At 44.2% G+C, this 12007-nt stretch overlaps 1 protein-coding gene across 10 annotated transcripts in view; it reads right to left on the reverse strand.

Annotated features, from left to right (window-relative positions):
* Positions 1 to 11421, reverse strand: part of NR3C1 (nuclear receptor subfamily 3 group C member 1) — a 111552-nt gene extending 100131 nt beyond the window's left edge. Inside the window, exons 1-3 of one of the 10 annotated variants that reach the window (XM_060180221.1) lie at positions 11241 to 11259; positions 9578 to 9684; positions 5623 to 6822 (exon numbers count right to left, since the gene is read on the reverse strand). In XM_060180221.1, coding sequence (XP_060036204.1) covers positions 5623 to 6809 — 1187 coding nt within the window. In that variant the 5' untranslated portion in view covers positions 6810 to 6822; positions 9578 to 9684; positions 11241 to 11259. Of the gene's footprint in view, positions 1 to 5622; positions 6823 to 8842; positions 9168 to 9577; positions 10242 to 10423; positions 10722 to 10774; positions 10942 to 11240 lie in introns of those variants that run through there. The other 9 variants (XM_060180218.1, XM_060180219.1, XM_060180214.1 and 6 more) reach the window with 9 other exon arrangements.
* Positions 11422 to 12007: the final 586 nt, after the last annotated feature.

Raw genomic sequence — 12007 nt, forward strand, 5'->3', positions numbered from 1 at the left:
TGTTTGGGGGTTGAAAGCACTACTTCAACTAATTCTGAACTGTTCTAAAATTACATTTTCTGAAATATGCCTTCATGTTTAAATTGAACACAAAATATCATTAAAAGTCACAAGCTTGGGCCTACGAGGTTGTGCAGTAAGTAAGGTATTGAACTTAGAAGCATGAAGTTCCAAGTTCAATCCCTGGTATCCCATATGCCAGAGTGATGCTCTGGTTCTCACCATCTCTCTACCGCTCTCTTCCCTCTGTTATCTTGTGTTAATAAATTAAATATTTAAAAAGCAGTGTCCAAAAACAGTTACAAGGGGGCCAGGTGGTGGCGCACCAGCATAAGCACACAGAGTAAGAAGTGGACCCATGCAAGGATCCTGGTTCGAGCCCCCAGCTCCCCACCAGCTGGGGGGTGTGTGTGTGTGTCACTTCACAAGTGGTGAAGTAGGTCTGCAGGTGTCTATCTTTCCCCTCCCCTCTAAATTTCTCTCTGTCCTATCCAAAAAATGGGGGAGGGGGAGCCAGTGGATTTGTAGTGCATGCACTGAGCCCCAGAGATAACCCTGGATGCAAACAACAACAACAAAAACTACACACTTTTTATACCATTTAGTATAGAAATAACCACATATGGTAAAAGACTTGATGACTTTTCAAATGAAAATTCTCCTTTATAAGAATTTTTCTTTTTTTTGTGACCTTTTTTTTTTTTTTTTGCCTCCAGGGCTCACTGCCTACACTAGGAATCCACTACTTCTGTAGGCCATTTTTTTCCCTTTTGTTGCCCTTGTTTATCATTGTTGTTGTTGTTAGTATTGTGTGGACAGAACAGAAAGGAATCAAGAGAGGAGGGGAAGACAGAAAGGGAGAGAGAAAGATAGACACCTGCAGACCTGCTTCACTGCTTACATACACATGCAGGTGGGAGCCAGGGACTTGCACTGGGATCCTTGCACTTCAAACCATGTGCGCTTAACCCACTGCACTACCGTCTGGCCCCCAGGAATGTTTCTTTATCTACCTGGGGGAGAAAAAGTACCAAATGCAAGTAAAATAAGCCAAAAGAAAATAGAGTAGTTAGCTTTCTCTGGCTACAGAAATAAGGAGATTGTGAGTTTTTCATCTCATGTAAAGTAAGCAATTTTTTTTTTTCAGTTATAGTTTAATTCAACAATTTGTGCAGGGGACTGAAGAGAGTTTTTTTGTCACCGAACTCACCAGCATATATTTCCCATGACTCAGAAATACAGAAGTAGGGCTGGTGAATTAACTCACTTGGATAGTTTCCCGCTTTGCCATGTACATGAGCCAGACTGGAGCCTGGACCTCACCACATTGAAGGAAGCTTTGCTGTTATGATCTTTTTCACTCTGTGACTGCCTGTCTGCCTCAGTCTCTCTCTACATATAGCAAGTGCTTGTATATTTTGGCAAATACCTGTAAATACTGCATGACAACAGGATGTCCTCAGAAGGGTAAATGATACTCATGAAAAAAAAAAGCGTTTTATCTATTTAAGTTGCTCACCTAACTAGCAGTACATAAGAATCTGCTGCTAATTAAAATTAGGTGTGATCATTAAGGCATTAAGGCACGAGAAAGGCATTTTAAGAAATGTGACCCAGACTTATTTTAAACCTAATGTAAATTAAGATTTCCTAACATAACTAGGCTAGTTCAGTCACCTGCAGGCCAGAGTGGATTAAAAACCTTATATAACCAACCAATTAATACAGATGCTTTGTCACTTTAGACACACATACTAAAATAAACCCTTCTGATCCAATCTCTTCTTCACTAACATTTCCAAAGGCCACTAAAATGATCTCTACTAACATATTTCATTATTAATAACAATTTGCATTAAACCTACATTTATGCAAGATGTATTTCAGAGTAAATCTCCAGTAAAAATCCTAAATGTTCAGTTATACAGTCAGAGTAGTCAAACTACAAAAAAGCTCTTAAGAACAGACAAAACCAAAACAGGACTATGAAACAAATTGTTGTCAACTGTAAAAATACTATGAAACTATCAAAGAAATATCACAAGAGGTAATTCCAATAAAATTTGACCATGTGCTGGTCACACATTTCTATAGCAGAGTCACTGCACACTTAACTGACACATCTGAAGACATAGGGTGCTTTGCCACAGAGTTGTTTTCTGTTTTTTCCTAACAAGACAGCAATAACCAAGAGCAGATTTAAAAATATATCTTTTTTTATTTCCTTTAACATTTATAAATCACTAAGTTTACCTATCATGCTTTAAAAAGGCATAGGAAAGGAGGGGGGAAGGCATAAATACTCACTGCAAGAACCTTTGGAAGGAGGAGGGAAAAAAAGTAAGAAAGAGCAGTCACTTAAGAGGGGTGATAATAATCAAAAGAAAATCTTTCCTGATGCCTTTTCTGACTTAGAAAACACTCAACACAATAGTAGTAAGAAAAGTGGACAATGACAAAGATTACACTTCACTCACCACCCTCTTGGAGAGGTCTTCAATTTCATTATGTCCATAAAATTATACACAGATGCAATCAATAGGAGATGCTAAAACCTACATAAATTTTCATTACATAAGTACCAATCATCTGAACCCTAAATACCACCCAAGACTAAGTTTAAATATTCCTCTTGCATCATTCTCTATAATCTTATCCTTCAGAAGTCATTTAACACTAAAATTGTACAATTCCAATAAAGTTCAAATTCAACCCACAACTATTTACTTCTCTGACTTTTCAATAGTTTCATCACTGATGCTGAAGTAAAGCAATGCTTAAAATTAAATATATAAAAACATGCTTTCATCTACACAAGTTTATACCAAATTTATTGAATTGAAAAAGCATAGTAAGTCAGAATGCCTACTTCTTTTTACTTAAAGAAATGCATTTGAGGTTTCTTTCACTTTGTTATTAATGAACTTGAGAATTAAAATACTCAATGAGCATAAAATACTATACTGGATCATGCTACCATTTAAAGTTTAATTTGAGAAGTGTACATTTCACTTTGTTATTAATGAACTTGAGAATTAAAATACTCAATGAGCATAAAATACTATACTGGATCATGCTACCATTTAAAGTTTAATTTGCGAAGTGTACATTGTATTACTATGTTGACAAGAAACTGCATCTTCCCTCCTCCCAAAACAGAGTGTAAAATTATTTTTAAGGATTTTTAAAAAGGTAATTTTGATAACATCTTAAAAGATGAAATTACAGTTTAAGCATTTATTTTTCAATTTAAAGGAAAAGCAAGTGAAGTTATCTAAAATCAGCAAGACAGTACTCTATAAATAGTTGTATTTTCAACATGTTGGCCTGGTGGTCACTCAGGGTCAGTGGTCTTAATTAATGTTTGGCCAGAGTCATATAAAGAATAAAACAGAAAGAGAATAGAAAGCAACCAATTTTTGTTATAGCATGACTGTTGTTAGGAAACAATAGAGTAATTAAATGGTGGTTAGAAAAGAAACATTGTTTCAACTAATATGGATGAAGCTTTGTTTTGAGTAATAATTATTCCCAATGTTAACTTAATGTCATTTGGTATAAAATTTCCAAACAGTACCAAAAAATCCAAATAATGTATATAAAGCAATATACATTAAAGAAAAAATTACTAAAATTCCAAATAACACATCAGCATAAAAACTATCCCAGAATTGTGAAAGAGCTAGACAGTCATTGCCTTGTCTCTTGTCATAAGATTGCTGTGAGGCTTAAATTTTAAAAATGTGAGGCAATTTATATGTCATAAAGTATAAGGTATTAAAACATATTTATGAATTAAGAGTAATTATATTCATCTAAAATTTTTGCTCCAGATCTCAGTTTTTATAGGTACTTTATGAAAGTTGACTGTCATGGAAAATAAGTCCTGATCCATGCCTTTTCTTATAGTAAGAGAAATAAAAACAATGCCATGACAACTATCAGAACATAATCCATATGTTCCCTATAGTAAATCATTTTTCTCTATACAATTACATATTTTATAAATCAATAGTTTCCTATATCTACCTTAGCCAAATCAATGCTATTTGCTCTCTAAAGACAACCAGGCACATTCAGTCATGAATTCCACTGCTGCCCAAAATATGGGATTAGATATTTTAAACGACTGCCTATTTTTTTTAAGTACAACAAACTATGGAATAAGAAACATTTCAATTCCCTTATTTAAAACACTTAAGCCTTCAGAATAACATCAATAAAAAGTTGAAATACTTTCCTTCTAAGCAAAAGTTGAACTACTTAGGCAGCTTACATTAAGACACAAAACCATTTTTTCTTTAAATAAGAAACAATAAAGACTTTAAAAACAAAAGGAGAAGCAGCAGAAGAAGAAAATGAGAGACAGAAATAAAATTAACTTAACCTGAGAAATAAGCCTAAATCTAACTTTTTTCCGTAACAGTAAAAATGTCCTACTTAAAGAAGAAAGGTCAAAATTAGGATATGCTCTTAATGAAAAGTATTTTACATAATTTTTTAATTCTACACAGGAAAAGTGGGTATCACTATTGAAAGGGTTGTGTACAAATAAGCCAGTGTCTACTACATCTTTTAAAAATCCACTAATTAAATCTGTATCTCAATAATCACATTTTTGTATTTTCTCTCACAACTAAAAGGTGATATAAAATCCAGTGCTTATCTGAACTTAAGGCTGGCCAAGAGGTAAAGAACTTAAACCCTACCACATACTACATCATATTTGGAATTTTCTCCTAGTAATTCCCTTTCAACAAACTTTTTTTCAAGCCAGACAAAATTGTAAGTTTACTTACAAATGACCTGAGAAAAAAGAGAAACAAACCAAATGATAGCTGAGAACTGAAACTTGACAGTGTAGACAAAAAACAATAATAATAAATGTGTATCAGTATTTACCTATTTGAAAATTTGGAACATTTGTAAGGAAAATTTTAATTGCCAACTCCTTTTTTAAAGAAACCGGTCAGCACACAACCAGTCTACTTTAGATATGGAGTCCTATGAGCAATTCCAAGTCTAATACCGTGATCAGGTACACTATTAACAACATTACTTTAGAAATCACCAAACCGAGTTCTTCAACAGAAGGTTCAGATTGAAGAAAAGGATTCCTTGTTAGTATGTATAAGGATTCCTTGTTAGTATGTATAATGTTTAACTCTTTAAACTCAGACTGCTATTTCACATATGTACAAACAGAGCAGCACAATTTTTTATTATGTAAAGTAGTAATGGTGTTGTCTACCTCCATGTAAAAGCATATTCTAAAACAGCTTAAGAGAGCATGAATAGTAAGTCCATTGTATTGCCAGATACTATGCCTTCTTGAATTTATGAAATTTTTATTGGTAACATCTGCCAATGAACAAGAGTATCTCAAACCTTTAAATAAAAATCTCTGACCAATAGTCAGATGGATAATGAATACCATTATTTCAGAAAAACTTAAAATGTTTATGTATATAGTGGATATATATCTTGGCTATTTTCAAAAGGTCACTTGACACATGAATCACTGGAGAACAAACATACAAAGAAATGAATATGCAAATCTCTCAACTTACTTACATACACAGTCATAGAGTCAAAGGGAAGGAAGAAAAGCATTTGTCTTACCTTGAATAGCCATTAGAAAAAACTGATTGACTAGGGAAGTTCAAAGTCCCCAAGGAAGTCAAGTTGTCATCTCCAGATCCTTGACACCTATTCCAATTTTCTGAACCAACAGGAATTGGTGGAATGACATTAAAAATAGGCTTCTGATCCTGCTGTTGGGAAAGGGATGCTGTATTCATGTCATAATGGTACATCTGTCCCCCAGAGGTGCTCACACCATGAACAGAAATGGCAGACATTTTATTACCAATTATATTTGCCCCAGAAAAGCTTGCCTGACAGTAAACTGGGCCCATTTTCTCTTGCTTAATTACTCCAGGGGTGCAGAGTTCGATAAAGTCATCTTTTTCTGTTTTCACTTGGGGCAGTGGCACACTGCTGGGGCTTGATAAGATAATATCTCCATTATCCTTAATTTTAGGTTTAGTGTCCGGTAAAACAAGAGGCTTACAGTCCTCATTCAAGTTTCCTTCTGAAAGGAATGGATCATCCTCTCCTGCCAAAGGAGAGAGCAAACAGTTTTCCTCTATCAAGAGGTCTGATCTCCAAGGACTGTCATTGGTCTCCTTACCTGGAGACCCAGAAGAAAACTCCAAATCCTGCAAAATGTCAAAGGTGCTTTGGTCTGTGGTATACAGCTTTACACTGCCACCATTAGTGCCCGTGTGGCCCTTCAAATTCTGCTGTTCTGAAGACACATCAGAATAAGTCTTTGAAAACTCTTTTTCTGTGGTGGTGGCAGAAACAGCAGGGGATGCTGCACTCTTGGGGTTCTCTGGAGCACTGGTGGACTTGTTGAGGTTTGCAATGCTTTCTTCCAGAAGTCTGAAGTTGGTTTCTCCAGAGGACAGGCTGACTTGGCCCTGCTGTGGAAATCCCAAGTCATTCCCCATCACTTTTGTTTCTGTCTCTCCCATATACAATCCCATTGAGAGTGAAACTGCCTTGGACAAATCTGGCTGTTGCACATTGCTTCCTGAGCTTTTTGGAAAATCAACCAAAAGTCTTTGCTGCTTGGATTCTGATTGAGAAGTGGCTGCCAGGGAGGGTGAAGCTGCAGAAACCTTCACAGTAGCTCCTCCCCTTAGGGTTTTATAGAAGTCCAACACTTTCCCCCTATCAGGACCAAGTACACTACTGGAGATTTCTTCTCTCTTGGGGGTACTTAAAGATTCCTTGGAGTCCATCAGTGAGTATCCACTACAAAAAAAAAAAAAAAAGGAAAGGGGATATTATAAGCTATGAGGTCAGATTTTCTGTGATCCAATTAGTAAGAACCTGTTAAATGAAACTTTTAGTTCACTCCAAACCTAATCCCTTGTCATCAGAAGAGTAGTTTCTGTCTTCCAGAATAAAAGCTGTATCTCTGGCTCCCATTCAGCTGCCTGGCACATTTAAAAGTACAATGCAGTCCATTTGCACTGCTTAAGACAAAACTATCAAGCTAAGCTTAGCTATTCACCCTGCCACTCACAGAACTGTAACTTTGTTAACAGACATAGTGCACTACATCTGATTATTTGTAAGGTTCAAGTTAATCACAAAGTATTTACTTTTTAACAAGGTATGGTTAAAATTCCTACTTCTTTTCAATCAGCACAAGCGATTTGCTTTTGTTAGAAAACACACACACACACACACACACACACACACACACACACACACACGGTGCTAGAATGCTCAATCATGGCCAGGTGGGTAATGGCGCACCTGGTTGAGCTCAAATGTTACAATGCTAAAAGACTTGGCTTCAAGTCCCCAGTCCCCACCTGCAGGGGGAAAGCTTTGCTATTGGTGAAGCACTGTTACATGTGTCTCTCTCTCTCCCTTTCTATATCCCCTTCCCTCTCAATTTCTGGCTCTCTATCCAATATATAAATAAATATAATAAACAAATTAAAAAGAAACTTTTTTTAAAAAAAAAGAATTCTCTATCACTAATCATTCCCAAATTCCCCTCCTACCAATTGGTCACACAGATAAACATTTTAATATAACCTATTGGTAAATCACGCACATTTCATTTAAATCTGCTCATCTGACAACAGGCAAGGGGGAAAGCTCTTATTTTTAACTTCTATTTCTTACTGGGTACACCTGTATAATGGTCCCTATCTTTAAATTTTAGACATCTGAAATATGTTATGTCCAGGGCAACTAAATTTTAGCTTGTAACAAGCCAAATAAAATATACAGTGACTTCTCATAATTTTAGCCTATTTATCTTTATGGAAATATAGTTCTTCAAACAAATAAAGCAATACAACCTAGACGAGACAAGATTTATTTAAAATATATTTAAAATGATCAGTGCGAGTTACTATTATATCTCTAAATTAAGATGTACCAGAAAATAGAAAAGCCCACAACTGTACATATCACACTTAAGATAAATCCAGGTAAAGCCGCAACCTATATACAAAGCTTAATCGTTTTTCTCTGCAATCTAAGTCTTTCCTAATTCTAAGCCTGTTTTCGAGAAGGCTCGGTTGCTAGGATGTTTTACGGGTCAAGCAAAAGACTGATAAAGCACTTCTAGTTCTATAAGGGCAGATCCTATCCAAATGAAAAGAAAACTTTCCACTACTGAGATGTAAGGAGCCCACACTTCACAGGCGGGCACAGAAAATGGAGTAAGATGGTCGAGAAAGGGGTGGAGACCTGCCACTACAAATCTAGAGGGTAAAGGCTTATTTCCCCTCCACTCCACCGTATTATTTGATAAAGATCTTTAAACACAAGGTATCAAATGGAACCTAATGAATTTCCAAGCCGCTTTGACAGCTGCCTTCAAACCCGAAACCAAAGCAGTACTTTATAAAACGAACATATCCCTCAAGCGACTTTATCCCCCCCCACCCCCGTTTAAATCCCAAATAACCCTGTCACATTAATCGGTCTTAATGAACTATGCCAAGGGGTCTTAAGTGATATTACAAGACTGCAATTATCAAGTCTGCAATCCAAAACGTCAACCTAGTGCTTATCACGGGGGGAGGGGTGGAGAATAAAAAAATCGCACCACAAAACTACTCTGGCTAGAAGTCTTTCCCCCGCCCATTCCTCCCCAACCCCTTAAAGCCAACCCACCTCACCATGCCCTCAGAAGGGGTGAATGGATGTCAGGCAAGAAACAAATAAACAAAAACCGAAAAAGCCTTTCCTAGGCAGCTGGGGGGGGGGGGGGGAGTGAAGTTCTAAAAGATAAACGCGTCCAAACCTGTTGAACTCTTCCTCCGACACGCCCACTAGTACCCGAGAACACCAGCCCCGGCCGAAGAAGTCTGCAAGTCCAGGCTGTCAGCCCCCCGCGTGCACACGCGCGCGCACACTCACACTCACACCCGCTCTGCGCGCCCGCCAGAACCAGAGGCGCCAGAGCCTCCGCAGCCCAGACCGCGCCGGGGCGCACCGGGGCCGAGTGGAAATACCCCTGCGGAGAGAACCCACACCCGGGACAGCCTTCGCCATAAAAAAAACCCCTGATAATAATAATAATGGAGAAAGAAAAATAAAAGGTGTCTAAGTGACACACACACACACACACACACACACACACACACACACACACACACACGGGAGAGCAAGAGGACTTGCAGAAATAAGGGTGGAGGGAGGTGAGAGTGGAGGGTGCTGGAGGAAGCTGACGGAGTTGAGAAGCTCGCCGAGAGGCTGGAACCCCGAGGGCGGCTCGACAGCCCCCCCACCCCCACCCCCCACACACACGCAGAGTCACAGCTCAGGTTCCTCCCCCCTCCGCCCCGGGAGAGGAAGAGGCCAGCAGCGCTGTCACCCTCGCGCTGCCCTTTCGTCACTGTCACCCGGCCCCCACCCCCCCACCTCAACCCCCACCCGAGGCGCCTAAACTTTACGGGTTCGCGCCGCGCACCCCGCACCCCCAAAGCCAGTCCGCAACATCTGGGGAGCGAGCGCCCCGGGGCCCCGCGCCGCTCACCTCCTCCGGCCGAGCCGACGCTACCCGACAAGGTCCGCAGCTCCCACCGCAGCGGAAATAAACAACTTAGCGTGTGAACGCAGGAGGAGCAGAAAGATTTTTTTTTTCTAAAAAAAAAAGGAAGTCAACAGCCGCCCCCTTCTCCATGGAGAGCGGGTTGGTGAGGAGTGGGGAGAGCCCCTATTTCGGAAACTCTCCCATTTCCCAGGCGGCTGCCCAACCCGACTCCAGCGCCCCGCGTCCCCCGCCGGCTCGGGCTCCCCGGCGCGCGTCCCCCTCCGCCTCGGCGCCCGCCGCTCCGATCACGGCGTTTTCTTCCACCCACGACAATCCGTCCCCGACGGACGGGCGGGCGGTGACTCCGACTCCAGTCACAGACTCGAGCTCGCAAAATGGAGGAGGCGGCGGCGGTGGAAGAGGGGGGGGAGGAGGAGAAGGGGAAGGAGCGCGGACAAACGAAAAGGGCCGCCCGGCCGCGGCGAGCGAGCGGGACGGAGCTGGGGGGCGGGCGGAGGCGGCGCCACGGCGCGCACACACTCGCGCTCACACGCGCTCCTACCCCACCCCCGGCCGCTCCCCGCCCGCGGGCCCGCGCGGCGGCGGGGAACGGTGCAACCTGTTGGCGGCGCGCGGCAACTGCAAGGCGGCCGCGGCCCCCGCGCCGCCCCCTCCGCGCGCCCGGCGCCCCGCACACCACCACGCCACCGCCCCGACGGAGCCCGCACACCCTACACCCCCCTGCGTCGCCCCCGAGCGAGCGGGACTTCTCGTTAACCCCAAGCACGGCCTCCCCCTGCAAAAGAAAAAGAAAGAGAGGAGAAAAGGGGGCGGCGACGGGGGGCCGACCTGGTTCTCTCCTGGGCGATCTACTAAGGGAAGCCGAGTTTGTGGAGTTCCTCTCCTCGCCGGCTCTCTCCCGCCCCCGCCCCGCTCCGCGACTCCAGACCCACTCGGGCGCTCGCCCTGAGCCTCGGCGGTGACAGCGGGCGGGCCTGGGAGCCAGGGGAGCCCGGGCGCGGCCCGCCGCACAGCCGCCCCCGGGCCGAGCAGCGCTCAGCGTGTCACTTCGCATGGGGCCTGGGCATCACACGGAAGCGCCGCTGCAACGCCGCAGCCGCCGCCGCCGTGCTCCGGGCTGGGCAGCAGACACGCCCTCTGGGGCGGGAGGGGGGGGCCCGGGGGTGGGTGCCTACGTACTCGGGGCCCCGGGGGGAGTCGCGTGCCAGCAGGTCCCCGGCCCCCGCATCGTCCGGGTTGCCCCGTCTGCAGCCGCTGCCGCCGCTCTCGCACCCGGAGAGAAGTTGCAAAGCAGAAACCACCCTCCCCCGCGCCCGGACCGTCGTCCCCCACCCTCTTCCTCCAAGTCTGCGAGGCGGCGGCAGCTGAAGGAGGCGCCGCCTGCCAAGTTCAACCCCCACCCTTCTATTCCTCCCTCCCTCCCTCCCTCCCAGAGCGCTCACACTTGAAGGAAGTTGCACGCCAAATGCAAAAAAAAAAAAAAGCCAGCGAGCTGCATGTCTTTGCATTTATTATTATTATTGTTGTTATTTTAAAGAAAGCGGGGGAGTTTGCGGCGGGCAGGGCTCAAAGCAAGTGGCAAGCGAAATAGTAAATTGCTAAGCGGAGTGTGCCCTCCTCACCCCTCCCGCCCCAAACTCCTGACCTCTCCTTCCACCCCCCTCCGGGGAGGCCGTCCAAGTTTCTCGCGATCGCCCCTCCCCCGAGTCTTGACATTTGCTGTGCTCCGCTCAAAGCGTCGTCGCCCACCGGTCCGCGTTCATGGGACAGCACGCCCCCCCTCCAGCCGCCGCCCCTCCAAATAAAACAAAACACATAGCTTTAAAATGTCAGCATTAAACTCCCTCCAGCTGTTCCCGTTAAGCGCCTCCACCCCCCACTACTGTCCGAGGGAAACACGTGGCCATTCCCCCCCGGAGAGGGGCGTGGGGCGGGGGGCGTCTGCGCGGGAGGTCCCCGCCCCTGGGCTCCAGCCCGGCTCTGTGCGTCCTGGGCGCTTAAGCCCCTGCAGGATCCAGCCTCCTACTTTGTGCCGCCGCACACGTTGTTTTTGTTTGCTTGTTTTTGTTTTGTGTGACTCCCGGAGAAATTGTGCTGTGTTGCTTTAGGCTTTGGGGAGGTGACTTTTGCACCCTCCCCAGGTGACAGCACCAACCTACTCCTGACAGGGGCGGAGGCTGCGGTGGCTCCACCTCATTCCTGCCTCGGCGCGGGAGCTCAGCCTCTGCCTCCCACAGAAGGCGACCGCCTCAGCCCCGGGGTCTTGAAGAGGATTGGGGAAGCGCGTGCCGGAAGTCACCAGTCGCCATCTTGCTAAAGGGCAGTGACGCCGGCCGGCCCGCCCCTCACTCACCATCTTGGTGGGGCTTCTCAGTCCAGGCAGCCGAAGTCGCGGGTAGCCGGTTCTAAGTG

This window comes from Erinaceus europaeus, chromosome 2 (assembly GCF_950295315.1).
Source record: "Erinaceus europaeus chromosome 2, mEriEur2.1, whole genome shotgun sequence".
In the NCBI taxonomy this organism is placed as follows: domain Eukaryota; kingdom Metazoa; phylum Chordata; class Mammalia; order Eulipotyphla; family Erinaceidae; genus Erinaceus; species Erinaceus europaeus.